The 17377-nt window shown below is 51.6% G+C and overlaps 9 protein-coding genes across 9 annotated transcripts; 4 read left to right on the top strand and 5 right to left on the bottom strand.

The window, feature by feature from the left end:
- Nucleotides 1–420: 420 nt before the first annotated feature.
- ACET3X_009121 (uncharacterized protein) lies at nt 421–1929 on the top strand (the record flags this gene model as incomplete). The annotated part of the gene is made up of 4 exons (XM_069455281.1): nt 421–476; nt 567–750; nt 879–1085; nt 1282–1929. The coding sequence occupies 4 exons, from the start codon at nt 421–423 to the stop codon at nt 1927–1929; spliced, it is 1095 nt and encodes a 364-aa protein (XP_069303198.1).
- Nucleotides 1930–2166: 237 nt separating this feature from the next.
- On the bottom strand, nt 2167–3310 carry ACET3X_009120 (uncharacterized protein; the record flags this gene model as incomplete). Its single annotated transcript, XM_069455279.1, has 2 exons — nt 2167–3183; nt 3236–3310. 2 exons carry the CDS (start codon nt 3308–3310, stop codon nt 2167–2169), a joined length of 1092 nt encoding a protein of 363 aa, XP_069303197.1.
- A 1233-nt stretch (nt 3311–4543) lies between these two features.
- On the top strand, nt 4544–5737 carry ACET3X_009119 (uncharacterized protein; the record flags this gene model as incomplete). Its single annotated transcript, XM_069455278.1, has 2 exons — nt 4544–4691; nt 4806–5737. The coding sequence occupies 2 exons, from the start codon at nt 4544–4546 to the stop codon at nt 5735–5737; spliced, it is 1080 nt and encodes a 359-aa protein (XP_069303196.1).
- Nucleotides 5738–6306: 569 nt separating this feature from the next.
- On the bottom strand, nt 6307–6757 carry ACET3X_009118 (uncharacterized protein; the record flags this gene model as incomplete). Its single annotated transcript, XM_069455277.1, has 2 exons — nt 6307–6431; nt 6517–6757. 2 exons carry the CDS (start codon nt 6755–6757, stop codon nt 6307–6309), a joined length of 366 nt encoding a protein of 121 aa, XP_069303195.1.
- Nucleotides 6758–8393: 1636 nt separating this feature from the next.
- ACET3X_009117 (uncharacterized protein) lies at nt 8394–8849 on the bottom strand (the record flags this gene model as incomplete). The annotated part of the gene is made up of 3 exons (XM_069455276.1): nt 8394–8509; nt 8578–8712; nt 8768–8849. 3 exons carry the CDS (start codon nt 8847–8849, stop codon nt 8394–8396), a joined length of 333 nt encoding a protein of 110 aa, XP_069303194.1.
- Nucleotides 8850–10065: 1216 nt separating this feature from the next.
- ACET3X_009116 (uncharacterized protein) lies at nt 10066–12385 on the bottom strand (the record flags this gene model as incomplete). Its single annotated transcript, XM_069455275.1, has 5 exons — nt 10066–10245; nt 10310–11349; nt 11406–12001; nt 12181–12198; nt 12339–12385. The coding sequence occupies 5 exons, from the start codon at nt 12383–12385 to the stop codon at nt 10066–10068; spliced, it is 1881 nt and encodes a 626-aa protein (XP_069303193.1).
- Nucleotides 12386–12831: 446 nt separating this feature from the next.
- Nucleotides 12832–13461, top strand: ACET3X_009115 (uncharacterized protein; the record flags this gene model as incomplete). Its single annotated transcript, XM_069455274.1, has 1 exon — nt 12832–13461. The coding sequence occupies one exon, from the start codon at nt 12832–12834 to the stop codon at nt 13459–13461; it is 630 nt and encodes a 209-aa protein (XP_069303192.1).
- A 447-nt stretch (nt 13462–13908) lies between these two features.
- Nucleotides 13909–15360, top strand: ACET3X_009114 (uncharacterized protein; the record flags this gene model as incomplete). The annotated part of the gene is made up of 3 exons (XM_069455273.1): nt 13909–14282; nt 14355–14453; nt 14508–15360. 3 exons carry the CDS (start codon nt 13909–13911, stop codon nt 15358–15360), a joined length of 1326 nt encoding a protein of 441 aa, XP_069303191.1.
- Nucleotides 15361–15648: 288 nt separating this feature from the next.
- On the bottom strand, nt 15649–16320 carry ACET3X_009113 (uncharacterized protein; the record flags this gene model as incomplete). Its single annotated transcript, XM_069455272.1, has 1 exon — nt 15649–16320. The coding sequence occupies one exon, from the start codon at nt 16318–16320 to the stop codon at nt 15649–15651; it is 672 nt and encodes a 223-aa protein (XP_069303190.1).
- Between the last annotated feature and the right edge of the window lie 1057 nt (nt 16321–17377).

Here is a 17377-nt window from a genome sequence, read left to right as displayed (position 1 = left end):
TGGGCGTTTGGTGGACATCATGGTAGAATACCACCAAGGTGGACAGTGTATGATGGCTACGGCTTAGCCTCTATTGCGCGCCTCTACAGCTTGGTCTCATTGAGCAGCGTGTGGGCTAGATAAAATCGACGATTCATGAGCAAATATTGCAGCGGTCATCGAACTATCCACCTGACGTCATTGCAGCCAAATGGCATACAATCCCTCGTCCGATCTCAATTTATTTTTCGCACGCAGCGAGCGAATGCTGAGTTTCCTAACATGATGCTGAGCAGACTCGAAAGCAGCAACATGGTTACCCGTGATGCACCTTGATTTCGTGATTGGCTCTTGCACGCTAGCGACTGACCGTCAGCCCGCATTCACAGCGCATCGTCTGCAAACCACACCAACCATGATATCCTAAATCTTTCCCGTACTATGCTCATACCTTCCTATCAATCAAAAGCAAGAATCTGTGGTGTCGGCATTCCCATGTAAATCATTCTCTCGATTCCAGCCCCACTGCCCAGACGCTTTCCAAAATTCATCCTCTACCCAAAGTATTTGCGCTGACATTCTGCTAGACCCGTCCTTTTCGTCTCTATCGTACTCGTCTTCTTGATTTACTTCAGCATGAGTACATCGGACCACTCGTCCGTAGTGCCTGTCCCGGCTGAACCGGAGCTGGATTACCACTTCAAGTATACCGTGCAAAAGGGCTTCTTCGCTCAAAGTGAGGACGAGACTGATGACGCGACTTTTGATTTTGTATGTTCGCGTCTTGTTCTTCATGTCTTGCAATAAACAGTAGAGTTTGCAGTCTCAATACCCCTCATAGCTTCTCCCACCGCCATTCCGTCTTGGCTTGCAAGATAGCCGACTAACATTATCAACAGAAGGCACAAAACTTTGGACTAATCAATCGTTCTTATCCTGGAGAGATTGACAGCAAAGACAAACAATGGAAGCGCTTTGAGAAATATGTGGCCAGTCTGGAGGCAGCGAAAGAGCAGGGTGAGAGTTACAAGGTACTCTTTCTAGGCCGTCATGGTCAGGGATGGCACAATGTCGCAGAGGCGAAGTACGGAACGAAGGCTTGGGATGTACGTTTCTCTTGCTCTTCTATCACTTGTTGCATCTCATCCCATCTGCTCTCAAACTCCTTCCGAATCGGGCAATCTGTCGAAAGGCGTGGGTTGCGGGTTTTCTCCTACTCTCCTACCCAACTTGTTCTTTCACTCTTTCCTGCATCTTCTGATACTCGCTGTTGAAGAGCTATGTTTGCTGACATGACTGAAGTGTTACTACTCTGCCCTCGACGGCTACGACGGCATAACCTGGGCAGACGCCAACCTTACCTCTACGGGTCAGGATCAAGCTCTTGCTGTCAACAGGCTATGGGCTGAACAACTCCCCCTCGGGATTCCACCACCACAGACCTATTACGTTTCGCCCTTGACCCGCACGATCGAAACAGCAAACCTGACGTTTGGAGGCCTCCCCCTCCCGTCATCTCAGCCCTACGCGCCCTACATAAAGGAACTCGTTCGTGAGGCCCTCGGTGTACACACCTGTGATCGCCGCAGCACAGCAACTCATCTCAAAAACACCTTCACCGACCCGAAACTGACGTTCGAACCTGGTTTCTCGGACGAAGATCCTCTCTGGGAAGCTGAGTATCGTGAACCGCCAGCCGCAAGACGGTATCGATTGGCCACGTTCCTGGACGACGTCTTCGCTTCGGATAACAACGTGTGGTTGAGCGTGACCAGCCATTCTGGAGCAATTGGAAGTATGCTCGAAGTGTTTGGCCACAGGACGTTTGCACTGGAGACCGGAGGTGTGATACCGGTTTTTGTCAAGGCGGAGAGAGTGCAGGGCAAGAGGCAGGTTCCGCCCAAGGAGCCCAGTGACGCACCGCCGTTGTGTGATGGGCCACCAGAGTGAGGACGGAGAAGCAGAGAAGGCAAGTACCGAGAGCTGACATTTGGGGTCCAGCGTACCTAGCAGGACATGTTGAAACAAGAGCCGTCATTGCCTTACTCATTCATTTTCTTCCTCCTGTTCTCTGAGTGCAACATCAAGACCGATGAGAAGGCGGATATGAAGTTCGTTTAACGTTCATTATTATCTATAGCTGCCTAATAGACTTCAAGAAGGTAATGCCACTGCTTTTGTCGCTGTCTAAGCCCTCTTACCAAAGACCTTGTCGAAGCCAGTGAGTGTGAGCCTGTACTTGACGTTGTCGTTCTTGTACACACGCTCGACAGCCTCTTTGCAGCCCTCCTCGCTGAGCTGAATTTCTTGTACCCAGGACTTGATGTTTTGCTTGGATGCGAGCTCAAACATCTCCTCCATCTCGGGCCTGTTGCCAATGTGGGAAGCACCCATGTAGCAGCCGTTGGGTGCGAAGACCTGGGCGGGCATAGCGGGGAGCGGGTTGTCAGGGAAGCCGACCATGTGGAAGGTTCCGTTGACCTTGAGGATGGAGAAGTATTCTGAGAGGTCAAACTTGTCGGTCGCATCGGCAGTGTTGATGACAAAGTCGAACTGGAACTTCCATGGCTCAGCCCAGCCCTTCTCCTTGGTGACGATGAAGTCCTTGGCACCCATCTTCAGCGCATCCTCCTTCTTGTTGGGAGAGTGCGAGATGACATAGGTGTCAGCGCCCATGGCCACTGACCAGAGGACACCGAAGTGACCAAGACCACCCAGTCCGATGATACCGACCTTCTTGCCGGGGCCAGCCCCTAACCTCTTCAAGGGCGAGTATGTGGTAAGACCGGCGCACAGCATGGGAGCGGCGAGGGCAGTGTCGAGGTTGTCTGGGATCTTGAAGACGAAGTATTCGTGGCCACGGATGTGGCTAGAGTATCCACCCTGTGCGACTGTGCCGTCGGTGTGCTTGGCACCGTATGTGTCGACTTGGTTGGGGCAGTAGTTCTCCTGGTCGTTCTTGCATTGGTCGCAGGTAAGGTCGGCACCGATCTGAGCACCAATACCGGCGCGGTCTCCGACCTTGACGCGGGTGACCTTGTCACCGACCTTGACGACCTTGCCAATAACCTCGTGTCCTACGCAAAGAGGAAGAGGGAGCTCCTCTCCCCAGCCTCCAGTGATGGTGTGGACATCGGAAGCGCAGACACCGCAGGCGTCAATGGCAATGTCAACGTCGTACTCTTCAAACTTCTTGAGAGGAAGCTGTGAAATTGTTAGAACAGCAATGGGCTAGTCAATTGGCTTGTTTACTGACCTCCTGGCGCTTGAATGTGCTCCAGTTCTTGATGTCAGTCACCGCGAAGGCGTCGGTAGTCTCTGGGTAAGGCATTTTATTGTGTGGCTGTGTTTTGAGGTGTGCAACGAGGTGTTGAGGAGCTGCGACAGATTACGGAGGGGTAGGTGTTGAGGGGCATGTACACGTATTTCAAGCATCGGTCAATGTCCCGCCAGCTGATAGAGTCGGCCCATCGCATTTCGCGCAGTGAGGTCATAACAGTGGACGGGAACGAAAAGGCCCCCGCCGTTAAGGCTTCTGGTGCCTCCGGATTGGTCAGACACGCACCCGCGAGCGCGTTGTCTGTTGAGGCGCGCAGCTGTACCTTTTTCTGACCGTCACCGACGCGTCAATGATCGTGTTTTTGACCGTTGCATCGGTCTTCTGCCAACGGTGCCGAGGGCTAGACCCAGAACCATCACATGTCGCAGTCCCTAACTCACACTACACGTTCGGTCGTTCCGATCGTGCCGCATTGCAGTGGGGTCCGTCATTACATGCAGTAGATGCAGTGGCATTTTTCATCGACAATTCTCCCGCCAAAACGTCGTATGCGAACAGCAGCGAATCAGTCCAGAGAAGCGATGACAGATTGTCTTTCCGAGCTCGTTTCGATCGGGGAAGGTGCGACGGTAGCTGATCCGAGTGCCGAGTTGCCGACGTCATCTTCAAGACCTTCATCATATCCCCAGCCTCTTTCACCAGCGTGCAGAGCTTGCGGCCTCATTGGTCTTCGTCGCCCTTTCCTTCTCTTTGATTACGTCTCAAAGGCAGCGCTGACCAACGTTGCTGGAGAATAGGTCGGATAATCTGCGAGTCTGAAAGCAGCTAGATCAAGCTGTCAAGAAGCGTGCAAAGTACACAACGACACGCGATTGCTGCACATTGGCATGTGCACAAGTCGATGTGATGTATGCTGTATGTCTGCTTTTTCAAACTCCCTATTCCACGGTAGAACATGCTGCGCTTTCAAGCCTGCGTCTCAATTGCTCCCTACCCGGTACCCCGCATCTGTCAATGCGGGGTGATTGGCCAGAGGTTTACCCGTTTGGGCATTCCGTGCTTCAGGCGAGCGCGCAGGAAGGAGCGCTTTGCCAGTAGAAGGTGAGCGGAAGGTGAGGGACTGGCGGAATCCGGGAGAACGAGCGCGAGGTCAGTTTGTCGACCATGGCACGAGCGATACCGCCGCGCCACGTTCTAGTACTTCTCCATCTCTTCAGCCTCTCTTCCATCATCCTGGGGTCACCCTGAATTTGACCCTTCTGAGATTACTGCACGACTTGCAACATGATGGCGTCCCCGACAGCTGAAAGTACCATGAATGCGCTTCGATTCCACGGCCAGAACGACCTGCGATATGAGAAAGTTCCGATACCGCAAGTCAAAGCAGGACAGGTCAAAGTAAAACCAGCTTGGGTGGGGATCTGCGGAACAGGTATGGCTCCAGATACGAAAGCTGAAACAGCGAGACTGACGTTGTTTTATACCTCCACGAGTATCTGGGTACGTACATGAATGACGAACATATGGTCCACAACTGAGTACCTAGGTGGCGCGAACCTCTGCCCTACTACGCCCCATCCAATCACCGGCGAAACAGTTCCACTGACCTTCGGGCATGAGTTCAGCGGCACGGTGGAAGAAGTTGGCGATGGCGTAACTGACTACAAGCCTGGCGACAGGGTGGTCATTCAGCCGATTATCTACGATGACACCTGCGGCGCATGCGAAGAAGGCCTACAGAACTGCTGTTGGTCTAATGGCTTCATCGGCCTTTCGGGTTGGGGCGGCGGTCTTGCAGACCACATTGTTGTCCCAACTTCGACTCTTTATCACCTCCCTGACAATGTGCCACTCGAGATTGGCGCACTCGTCGAGCCTCTTGCTGTTGGTTGGCACGCCGTCAAGATCAGTCCCTTCAAGAAAGGCGATGTTGCATTGGTCTTGGGCGGTGGGCCTATCGGTATCTCAACGATACTAGCACTGAAGGCGAAGGGATGCGATCGAATCATTGTTTCTGAAGTAAGCAGAAAGAGGCAAGAGTTCGCAAAGAAATTCGGAGCGCACTACATCGTCGACCCAGCCAAAGAAGACCTTGCAAAACGCTGTCGCGAACTCACTGGAGGCAAAGGCGTGCACGTAACCTACGATTGTGCCGGCGTCCAGGCGGCTCTCAATCAAGCTGTCCACGCTACCCGTGCCCGGGGATGTATCGTGAATATCGCCATATGGGAAAAGCCGTGCACTATCTTCACCAACGACTTCAACTTCAAGGAGCGGACATATATGGGCATCGCAACTTATGAGATTGGTGACTTTCGGGAAGTCATAGATGCGCTCAGCAGAGGGGACATAGATCCGAAAGAGATGATCACACAGAGAATCGGCTTGACCGAGGTCGAAGAGAAGGGCTTCAAGAGTCTGATTAACGACAAGGACAACCAGGTCAAGATCTTGGTAGAGGTCGGTGGAGGTTCGTAGTGATGATGGTCACTTCAGGTTCTTGTATCACGGGATAGCCACTTCACTGGTACTGGGCTGATGAGTTCTGCCTGCCTAGGGTAGCGATCAATCATAGCTCCGCAACCCTTCTTCTTCATCGATTCCCTTGTCGTTGGTTCCATCTAGCGGCCCTTTCTGGATCTGCACAAGACTTTCGCAGGCACGATACATCAGCATACATGTGAACAAAGCTAATCCTTCGTGTATGTTAGGTTGAATGGACATGACATGCGCGTGTTGCATATTGGACTGTGAGTACGCTGACGTTTGCAATCGATGCAGCTCGTGAGCAAATAACGCGTAAGCATACCCTGTTTAAACATGATATATTTTGGTAGAGTAGAATCCAATAGAGCGAGTGCGCGGAGATCCCACTCAGGTTATGTGTTGAACTAACACCGAGTAGTGCCATTCCGCTGAAATCTGAAAAACGATGTATGAATCCAGTAACGACTGTATTCCAAATGTCTCCTCCATCTGCCGTTGCCGGCACCGTCTACCTTCTATCCGATTGTCTCTCCATAGGCTCACGAACCCGTCATGATCCCTTAGGAGCAGATGACCTTGTACGCAGCGCGAGCGCTGAAGACAATAGGTCTGCAGACGTTCTGGCCCACGAAGCCGAATGTTTGATCACCGCTACCCTCGCACCTGGGGTTGCTGTAAAGGAAGACTATGCCGAGGGTCAGCTATGACGACGTGCCACGATACGAATAGCATGGTATTCAAAAAGTATCCAAAGACGAGTGATTACTTACGCGTGCATCCGGGTTTGGCAAAGTCTACCACAAGACTGCCTTGGTTGGTCAAGGGGGGGTTAGTGATGCAAACTTCGCTTTGCCTGATCTGGTGATCGGTTCTGGCACAAGGGCCATTGACGGTGTCGGCTGGAGAGGCGCAATTGTTGCATGCCCAGGTCGTAAAGGATAGGGGATTCTCGACAGCGAGGGCGCCGGTTGCAAAGGCGAGGCTGGAGAGGAGAGCAAGAGTGAGCTGCATCTTGAAATAGATTTGAGACTGTCTTAGGATTGTTGGTTGTTGGGTTGTTTGGGAAAGAGGTTTATCTGAAGGCGTGTTCTTCCAAGGTGCGTTCCTGGACGACTTTATACTCATCTGAGTCGCCCATACTAGCTTGTTCTGATGAATCCAAAGTAATTTCTCTTGCCACAACAGATGGCGGGGACAATAAAACTGCTAACACTTCCAGGGTCACGACCGGTGAGCACGAGTAGGAGCTCACACTTTGTGAGGGTGTTCATACTTTTTTTGGTGAACCTTGGCTGAAGGCCTTGAATGTCAAGTCCTTCTTGGGACATCAGTGTTTCCGAGAGGTTCAGCATGCACACATGATGGTCGTACGGGCGTTGACGCAGTAAGCGCGATCGATCGCCGCTCATGACAAACCCGACGCTTAACCCACGAAACCATGCACGGAGGTCCCCGTGACACGAGATCATCTGCTTGAAATTCTTCTTCGAGACAGAGTATCTACGGATTTGGCTATAGCATGAGAGGATATTGTGATGGATATAGAGGTCGACGTTGCTTGGAAGCGTGGCAACCAACACATATGGCTACTTGGATGACCTCAGCAACGTTGGAGCTGATCTTATCGGTGAGATGTAGAAAATTCTGATCCACGCGTTGCTAATACGCTTCCAGTAGGTCTAGATTGTGGAATTATCGTTATCGATGTGCAACACCTCTTTGGGTTGACCACAATTCATCTCTTTGCCTGCAACTCATTGTATTTAGTCGTGCTGTTGTCATCATTCAGCAAATTCAGTTTTAATTTATAATTATGGGATGCGTAAAAGCTATGGGAAGGGTTGCTGTATGATGCTCGGTAAGAGTAAAATTGGAACTGATATGAACAAGTCTTGACTTTGGAAGGGTTTTCGGAGGTGGTTTACAGCCTTGCTTTCCAAGTGCAACATTATACACTGCCACACGTCAGTCTGTCGGCTTGCAAGATTTCTTAGTACCTCCAAGACACACTCGGTTGTCTTGACTGCGACCAATGCTTGTCTCCAGGTATCGTAGGGACTTGCTCTCACCTAATCCTTGGGTGGTAGTATATGTAGCTTGGAAACGGCGTTCTCACGACACATCAAACGACCAGCGTGGTTCATTGCGGTAAGCACTTGCTAGACATAGCAAACCGACCTCCAGAGACTCTAAGAGCAGATTCCTGCGGTCATATGTTTCACTCCAAGAAATACCAAGAACGCCATATAGCCTTTGCTATGAGCAGAGATACATCATGAGCAAGATACATGGCGGTTTCGTTTTTAGCAAGAATATGCCTCGGGCGTTGCGAAGTTGATCCACTGGTGTCACGTAAGTCTAAATGTCATCGCGACTAAGACATCGCGACTTCTCGAGCCAATAATATCTATAAGAGTGATTCAATATATTCAAATACAGTCTAGTCTGCACTATATGTTGGATACAGCAGACAGACTAAACCGGATCTAGAAAAGGTGAATCAAACAAGTGTTGTAAAGACCGTTATTCTGATATATCCTCCCATTCTTACTTGCTGTTGCCAGCTACTTCTCCTCTAATCTTAGCCGTCATCCCGTCTCTCTTTCCCAAATAAGCTTTAGCAGTCCACGAAGACCTCATGATCTGCTTAAGAGCAGATGGCTTTGTACGAGAACTTTGTCGACACATCAATGCAGCCGCTGGGGACGGTGGTAATGACATCAGTTGGTGTACCACTGCAGTCACCGGCGGTGTAGAATTCGACTTTAGTAATCAGATTTGTTAGCAGTGGTTACAAAACCTAGCCTGGTTCTTCTCGCAGGAGGACTTACGGCGGCAGTTGGCACGAGTCTTCTCCAAGTAGTAGATGCGGGCACTCAGCTGGGGCAAGAACGTGCATGTGTTGCTGTTGATGTTCTGGACTTGGTTGGCGGGGGGCGCACAGTCAGCGTTGGCGTAGGTCTCGACTGGAGAGTGGATGTTAGTAGATGCGCAATCTGCCTTGGTACGAAGGAGGCATACATGAGGCTACGTTCTCAAGCTGGATTTGAGCAACGGAAACTGAGGCCATGATGGCGGCAACGATGGTGGAAGTGAACTGCATCTTGAAGATTGGAGTCGAGAAGTTGTTTTGGTGGGATTGAAGATGTTGAGAATAGTGATGTGGTAGAAGCTGCTGTCTTGGTTGTTTCTACAATCAGGTCCTTCTTTGGAGTCTTTATATGCTCATTCTCAGGAGTCCTCGGTCTACTCTGCTGTCTCCCCGCATTTGAGGCTTCCGATACAGCTTATCGTGGCTTGTTGCGGTGTAAAGGATACGAAGTTGGTTCATCATCATATCTGATGGGCTTGGTCTTTGACTGGCTGGACTCGACCAGAGTATGCCTCGTCGTGGGATGACATATAGAAAGGTGGAGTTCGATGATTGTATGAGGAAGCTTGCTCGCGCACCTGACGCCGTGGCTTTAAAGTTATAAGCAGAATGACCACTAGTGTGATTGCTGAGTGTGGCAACATGGCATCTACTGGCTCAAAGAGTCGTTAGTGTATAGTTCGACAGAAGCGGTCTTTGTCGATGTGGCTGACAACAGGAACATGGCGACTCTCGGGCCGCTGCTGCAGAATCCGGCCCGCAGGGAAGTTCTCCACTCTAGAGGATAGACACGTTGGAGTACCGTGGTTGAGTGGGGTTGTTTGTAAGATGAAAACCTAGTTTTGGGCGGAATGATCATACACGTCATCTCGGTGTTAGGTTGAGTGTTGCCTGTAAGAAGCCATCCGTCATCTGCTCGAGTCCTTTGCTGAAGTTGTAAGATTGTGACCTTGTGCGCGTGGCTAAGAGGTTCCAAGGTCAATACGTAATGTGCAGTGTCTTTTTGAGACACCACGCGCATGTGCAAACTGCAATGCAATGCAGCCGGTAAGAAAACGTGCACGGATACTACACTGTGTTGGTGCAAGAATGACACGAGCATATGCACCAATGAGACGGAAGGACCCGGCTGACATGCCTGGCCAAAAGGCTTGTGCAAACGACTGTTGGATTGATATCCTAAAGCAAGAGAGCATAAGCAATAAAGCATGCTCCATCTCGGCATAGATGCAGCTCTGAGGCCACAGGCTCAGAGTCTAGATCAGAAAATCCTGTGAGATCACAAAACCCTCCCTGAGCCTCAGCAATCCTCTGCTGTATCCTGGTCATGTCTTTCGTAACTTTTCAATGGTATGTGTGTATCATCATCATCGTCGTCTATAGCCAAAAAAAATCCCGTATGTACTTGTAGAGGCATAAATATGCGCTCGTACTCTTGAGCAGCTGCTCAGTTGAAATCATTCATGTTGTGTAAGCTGATATCCTGGCTACTGGTAACGCGTCGCTCTTCCCCGTTACCGTTAGCCAGGGCATCGCTCGTGGAAGTCTGGCTGACCCCGTTGGTGGGCTGCCAATCGGGCTCACCATTTCCATCCGATGGAATGACGTTGCCATGTTGGTCGACCTCCTATTGTAGTTTGCGTTAGTCACAGTGGGTCTTCTCAAGTGATGACCTCAGGTTTACAACTTACAACACCTTTGGCAGCCATGCGCACCTGCTGAGGATTGGCCGTGCCATGTACGACAGCCTCGCGTGCCTTCTCCATGACCTTTTGTTTACGGCTCTCCCCACGTATTCTCTCAAGATGCTCGAAGTAGTCAGCGTCAACAGGGGTAACGTATTTCCCGCAGAAGACGCCAACTTCGAACTTTTGGTTCGCAGGATCCCGAGGGGAGAGGCGTGCACAAGCACTCTCTAGGTCCTCGAGGTTCTGGTAAACGACATCATCAGCACCGATGTGCTTGGCAATCGCTGCTGAGTCGCGGTGGTGAGCAATGAGCTCCGAGGATGAGGCCAGATCGATGCCATAGATATGGGCGTTGGTGATGGGCGGCGCACAGGAGGTGAAGTAAACCTTCTTGGCACCCGCTTCCCTCGCCATCAGAACAATTTCGCGCGAGGTAGTACCCCTGACAATAGAGTCGTCTACCAGCAGCACGTTCTTGCCTTCGAACTTCTTCTTCATAGGATTCAGCTTCGCTCGGACGCCCTTCTGTCGCAGTTGTTGCGATGGCATGATGAACGTGCGGAAGATATAACGGTTCTTGACGAATCCTTGTACGTATGGCTTCTCAAGAGCCTCGGCAACACAGAGAGCAGAAGTGATGGAAGTCTCAGGAATCGGCATAACGACGTCGATCTCGGCCATGGTCTTGGGTCCCAACTGCTTCTTGATTGTCTCGGCAAGGGTGAATCCCATGTTGCGTCGACTCTCATCTACGTCGATACCATCGATGACGGAGTCGGGACGGGCGAAGTAAACGTACTCGAAGATATCCGGGGTGTAGGCTTCCTGCTTGGCGACCTGCCTGAAGACGGGCTCCTTGCCCTTCTCGATGATGACGGCCTGGCCGGGAAGGATGTCGAAAAAGTCCTTGTAGCCACACTGAACCAGCGCTACGCTCTCGGATGCCATCATGTAGTCCATGCTCTTGCCGTCTTGCGACTTGCGAGAGCCTAGTACCATGGGGCGGATACCGTAGGGGTCGCGGAAACCGATGAGACCGAAACCTGAGTCGATTGTCAGTGCCTATACGGTCATGGTGTCGGGCATCTCATTGACGTACCAGCAAGCATGGCAGTGCAGGCCCATCCACCAGTACACAGCTTGTACATCCTCTCCAAGGCCTTGAAGCAATCATCGGCGTTGATACGCGCCTTGCCTGTCTCGTTGAGCTCATCGGCGAAGATGTTGAGCATGAGCTCGCTGTCACTCTCGGTGTTGATGTGCCTGTGAGCCTCGTGGTCAAGTCGCTGGCGCAGCGCGGGGGCGTTGATGAGGTTGCCGTTGTGCGTCATGCAGATACCGTACGGGCTGTTGACGTAGAAGGGCTGAGCTTCAGCGTTTGCGCTGCTACCGGCGGTGGGATATCGCAGGTGGCCAAGGCCCATGAAGCCGGGAAGGTCAGACACGCGGGCGCCGTCTTGGAAGACTTTGGAGGCCATGCCGTTGCCCTTGCACTGGTGGAAGCGACCACCGGCACTGCAACTGACGATTCCGGCAGCATCCTGGCCGCGATGTTGGAGGAGGTAGAGGGCGTCATGCACCTCGACCGAAGCCGATTGCGACTTGGGATCGCCGTGGATCACAGCGATGATACCGCACATGTCGACGTGATGGAGGGGGGTGAGGGGCTCAGGAGCGGGAACCAAGGTTTGTATGCTAATAAGACGCGTCAGTTTGCGGTAACAAGCCGGACGACGCGGAATATTCGTAAGTGGGGTGGTCTCTCAGGAAGTCGTTGTGCGCTCATGAGGAATCGCAAGTCTAACATCTTTATAATATGACGAGATCATCATAGGGACGGTGAGTGGGGTAAGGAAAGGGCGGCAATGACATACCCTGAGAGTTTTCGCAGGCTTCACCAAAGAGGGGGGTATCGTATAAGAAGAAGAAGAGGAAGAAGGAGTAATAGTATGGCCGTTGGGCTCTAGGTGCAGCAGCAGTCCATCTACTCTGGCGGCGATGTGGTCAGTGTGGGCGTCGTCGTCTTCGTAACGTCGTCGCGGGATTGTTGTCCCAGCCGGTGACTGCGTTTGGGTTCATGGTTATTGGAAGTAGGAGCGCGTCTAGTGGGGAAGGGGCAGCATGATAAACAATTTTTTTCCTCGCCGCACCTGCGCTTCCGGTCTTTGGGCCTTGGCGCCGTTCCCAAGCCGAGGGCGCTCGCGCAACCCCACACTTCTTTGTTACCCGATGTCGCACAGAAGCCAAAGTTTGGTATCAGCATGACTAACCATGCATACCTTGGTGACTGACACCTCGTGCTAATCTGGCAACCCTTCTGCTCGCCACAATCTCACTAGCCGCCATGACGTGAAAGCCATCATCAGCAACATACCCGTTACAGAAAGACGCCCATCAGCACTTGGTCGAATACTAATCGCACACTTTATCAAGACCAGAACAAAGATGAAGTTGAGGACAAAGACAAAGACAGCGCTGCGTCTGGATCGTTGCCAACACCGCGCATTAGCCATCGTCTTCCCACCATGACGGCAACATCTGAACATCTCGAAGCTTTTGCGCCCCTAACCTGGGCCACACCGTACCTCTCTTCCCCGAACTGGATTGCTTGCGACCGCCAGCGAGGCACCGAACCAGGTGAAGATACAGACCGATTTTGCCGCGACACGATGCGCGCCAACAATGGCGTCCGACACTGGCTAGAGCTCTACGAGAAGCCTGCGCCTGGTGCCAAAGTCACCAAGTCCATATCTCTGATCAAATACGGTACTGGATTGAATGGTTTCCCAGGCATATGTCACGGAGGCGCACTATTGACGCTCATGGATGAAGCAATGCTGCACATCGTTGTCGCCAATGCAGTGCTTGAAACCGGCCTTGGCTTCATGAAAGTTGGAGAAGACTACTGGAGGCTACAGCTCCATGACGGCAAGTCCGCACAGGAGGTTCTCAGGGGCCGATTAGCGACGGCAACAATGGATGTGAAACTTCTGGCGCCGGTGCTTTGCCCCGGTGTTGTCGGCATAGAAACAGAGGTACTTGAAGATAAAGTCACCAAGATGAGGATGAAAGCTACGATGAGGGATCGACAGGGCAAGCCGCTACTCAAAGTGGAAGGATTATGGGTCAAGATTCGCGGTGCAGCAAAGCTATAACTGCGTGCAGCAACATCGTGCCAAACGTACCGCAGCAATCAGACACGTTTTATAATAGTCCCCTACGCTCTTGATTTTCCTCGAACAGACTCGAGTAACTTGCCACCAAACGTCTGTCTTCATCACACGTGCGCAGGGATCCCGGCTGATTTCGTACTTATTTCGGACATACTAACCAACACGAGACCTGCAATCTATTGGTCCTTCCTGCAACGGCAAACCTCCGAGATCAGTACATGTAGCAATGTGTGTACTGCGCAGCATGTAAATACACATGCTACCCCTCTGACCTACCATTCGCCATGACGTCCAAGGTAACCTAACCTATCTAGCACCACACCTGCGCGTTACAGCGTTACACATCAAGGTCTTTGTATACATAAGAGTAGAGGTATACTGACACAAAGACTGCACCATCAAGTTGATAAGTTCTTACCACAAGTCAAGATGCATTCCTTTCTAACATCCGTTTGTGCTCTTTCCACGCTACTTCCTCTAACCATCGCCCAAACCTCTGGAACGTTCAATACCCTTACATTCAATGTCGCTGGTCTACCCGCTCTTCTAAACGGCAACGATGTTCCCGGGGACAAGGAGACCAACACCGCCCGTATTGGCCAGCTATTCTCTAAATATGACATCTCTGTCATCAACGTTCAAGAGGACTTCAACTACCATGCTACGCTCTATGCCAATGACGACCATCCCTACAGGACCGCTACAAGCGGAGGAGTGCCCTTTGGTAGCGGCTTGAACGCCCTGAGCAACTATCCTTTCACAAATTTCCAGAGGATCAAGTGGAACACATGCAGTACTTTTGAGTAAGTCAAATCTCAGTGAACGCGAAAGACAAACTATCACAAGTATGGTACTAACGAGCACTCCGTGAACAGTAGCGCAGACTGTCTCACACCAAAGGGCTTCACCTTTATGCGCGTTAAGCTCGCTGAAGGCGCAGTAGTGGATATGTATAATCTACACGCCGACGCCGGGTAAGTCTTCTTTGCTCCCCTATACCTTTAGACCGCCCATTGATCTTGCCCCAGTACCACCGCCGCGGACAACAAGGCCCGCGCAGCCAACCTCCGCCAGGTATCCGACTATATCAAAACCAACTCAGTCGGCAATGCAGTGGTCATCTTCGGCGACTCGAACTCGCGGTACACACGCACTGACGATATCCCTGGCGTCTTCAAGACCGAGAATGGTATGACAGACGTTTGGCTGCAGCTTGTCCGCAACGGTGTCCCGCCCGCGAAAGGCGCCGAGGCTCTGCTCTGCTCGAACCCATCCACGACCAACACGTGCGAAATCGTCGACAAAACCTGGTACCGCGGATCTTCTGTTTTGACACTTACGGCAAAGAAATTCGACTACGCGGGTCACATGTTTCTGCAAGAGAACGGTGATATTCTTAGTGACCACAATGGAGTGCTCGTGGACTTTGCTTGGAGTCTGGTCGACCGCGTCGCGGTCTCTGATGTCTTTGGTGGCGAAGAAGGTACGTGGTACAATGATCTGAACACCGTCACTAGTGTCACCAGCCCAAAAGTCTTTTCCGTCACACTCCGTGGTGCGGAGCGCGTGGATGCAGTTTCCGTGACTCTGGCTTCTGGACAGACGCTTTCGCATGGTGGGACTGGTGGCACGGCGACTACCTTGACTTTGGCCACTGGAGAGACACTTACTTCTGCGCAGCTGTGTCAGGGTCAGAAGAACGGTAAGACCAGAATCTTCTATGCGCAGTTTACCACCAGCGCTGGGAAGACAATATCTGCTGGTGTCAAGACGAGCGACTGTGTGACGAGAACCGCTGGAACTGGTCGGGGTATTGTTGGCTTCCTTGGTCGTTCGGGCGACGAGGTTGACCAGTTGGGCTTCATCTACTCCCAAGCTTAGTGGTGATGGGTTTTAAGTAGCTCGGAAAGTCAAATTGGTGGAAAATTTCATGATACAACAGTGTCTATTGAGCTGGTCTCCTATCATACATGATCATGAAATCAGCCTGTCCGCATCCAAGATAACGTGAGTATAAAGAACTAGAGAAGAAAGAAATAATACAGTATGTCATCTAAACAGTCATGCTAACAAAACAAAACATGACACCGCTCGTCTATGGTGATCCATTTCCAAAGGCAGCAAAAGAGCTCAGCTCCTTGGCCTGCTTGGGCATAGAGACGTGGAGCTCTAAGTGTAAATCCAGTACTGCGCTTCATACTCAACAGTAGCCACTTCTCCAGGAGCCATACCAGCACAAGAAGCTGGGGCTATTCCACCGACAGTATTAAGACGGTACACCATCTTGACATCGCTGCTCGAGCCTGTTTGTGCCTCGAGCCTCAACCATTTTACATTCTTGATCGCGTCATCGGGCGCAGGCACATCATCAATCTTCTTGGCCACCGTGTTACCGAGGCCAGGAATGTCGAAATCAGGCGTAGTGTTGTCGAGGAAAAAGTGTGCGCCAATAGATGCAGTCTCTTCGATGGAGCCTAGAGATGCGGTGCCGGCGGTAGGGTTGGAAGAGAGTTCGCAGGATGCATTGAAGAGTTGAGCCACTGCGCCAATAGAGGAAGGGATAGCCGTTGCGTTGCTGCAGGTGTAGTTTTGCGTGCCTTGGCCAAGGGCAATGAGGACAAGGGACATGTCGGCTGTTGGCGGCGGCAAGCTCGAGGGGGGCTGTTGGACGACACTGAGGTCGCAAAGGGGAGCCGGGGGTTCCGTGGGCCTGTCGGGGGTAGTTGTGTTGGCAGTGCCGTTGTCAGACTTCTGACGAGGATAGAATGGTGGGCGACGGGACGGTGCGGACATGGCGAAGGGGATGAGCGCGATGGCTGTGAAGAAGATTGAAGTGCGCATCGTGATGGCTTGCTGATAACGAATGCTTTTGAGAATTGATAGACTTTTGTATATCCTGAACCTGTGGATAGAAAAGAAGACGTTGAGTTTGAAGATTAACGCGAATATGAACGAATGTAGAGCTACCAGAGCCCGGAGAAAAGAGTGGAGAATGAGAAAGAAAAAAGAGTCCCTTAATATTAGCAGAATGATTGTGCTTGCTATAGTTCGGTCAACATGAAGAGGTCTCGACATATATATACAATCTTTGGCTCTCTTTTCTCGGGATTACTCTGGTAGCCTCTACATGGATTTAGATTACGAATGCGGGTGACCAGGTGTTCCAGCGTTTGACATGCTCCTTAGGTTGATGTTGGTGTTTCGGCAGGATTGGGTCACGTTGGGTCATGGATTGACGATTGTAGTTGCCGTGCTGTAAGGCGGGAGGTCTCGCGTAAGGACATGTGTCGCGAGTCAGAATGGTTGACGGGCAGTTGAAACGAGCAATCCGGCCTTGCGGTAAAAGAGCGGTTGCAACGTTCGCACAGACGGGCAGCCCGTGGATCCACCGGCGCCTGCCAAGTTGTCAAAAACACTCTGAAGATCTGGTAACCCAACCAACGGCAGATAGGGTGGATGTGATTGCAACATGTTCAAAATCCGTGGTGTGACGTGCCACGATTCTCTGTTATTGAGCCTCAGGCAAGAGAAACGCTAGCTTCGTGGTGACGCGCCTGAAAAGGACCACAAGCGCACCCTGATACTGCGGCGTGGCTACAGGGACATCTGATCGAGGTAAGGTAGACGATGATGCTGAAACGGTACCTGGGTACCTGCAGGACCTGCCACAAAGCCTGAAACGCGGGTAAGGAGTTGGCGGGCCGAAGTGGGTAAGAAACATACAGTTCGTCTGCCATCACGCTGAAACAGTCGTGGCCGTCGCCCAACCACGCCGCAGTCATCAAGCAGCACCACAATGAGATTTCTGAGTATTGATATTCACGTGTGCCGCTTACCACCTGCAGGCAGGATGTCATCGCCCGTTTCCCCAGACATCGAACGTAAGAGAGTCCCCAGA

The sequence above is a fragment of the Alternaria dauci genome, chromosome 9 (assembly GCF_042100115.1).
Source record: "Alternaria dauci strain A2016 chromosome 9, whole genome shotgun sequence".
NCBI classification, from domain to species: Eukaryota; Fungi; Ascomycota; class Dothideomycetes; order Pleosporales; family Pleosporaceae; genus Alternaria; species Alternaria dauci.
This window is presented reverse-complemented; position numbering and strand designations above follow the sequence as displayed.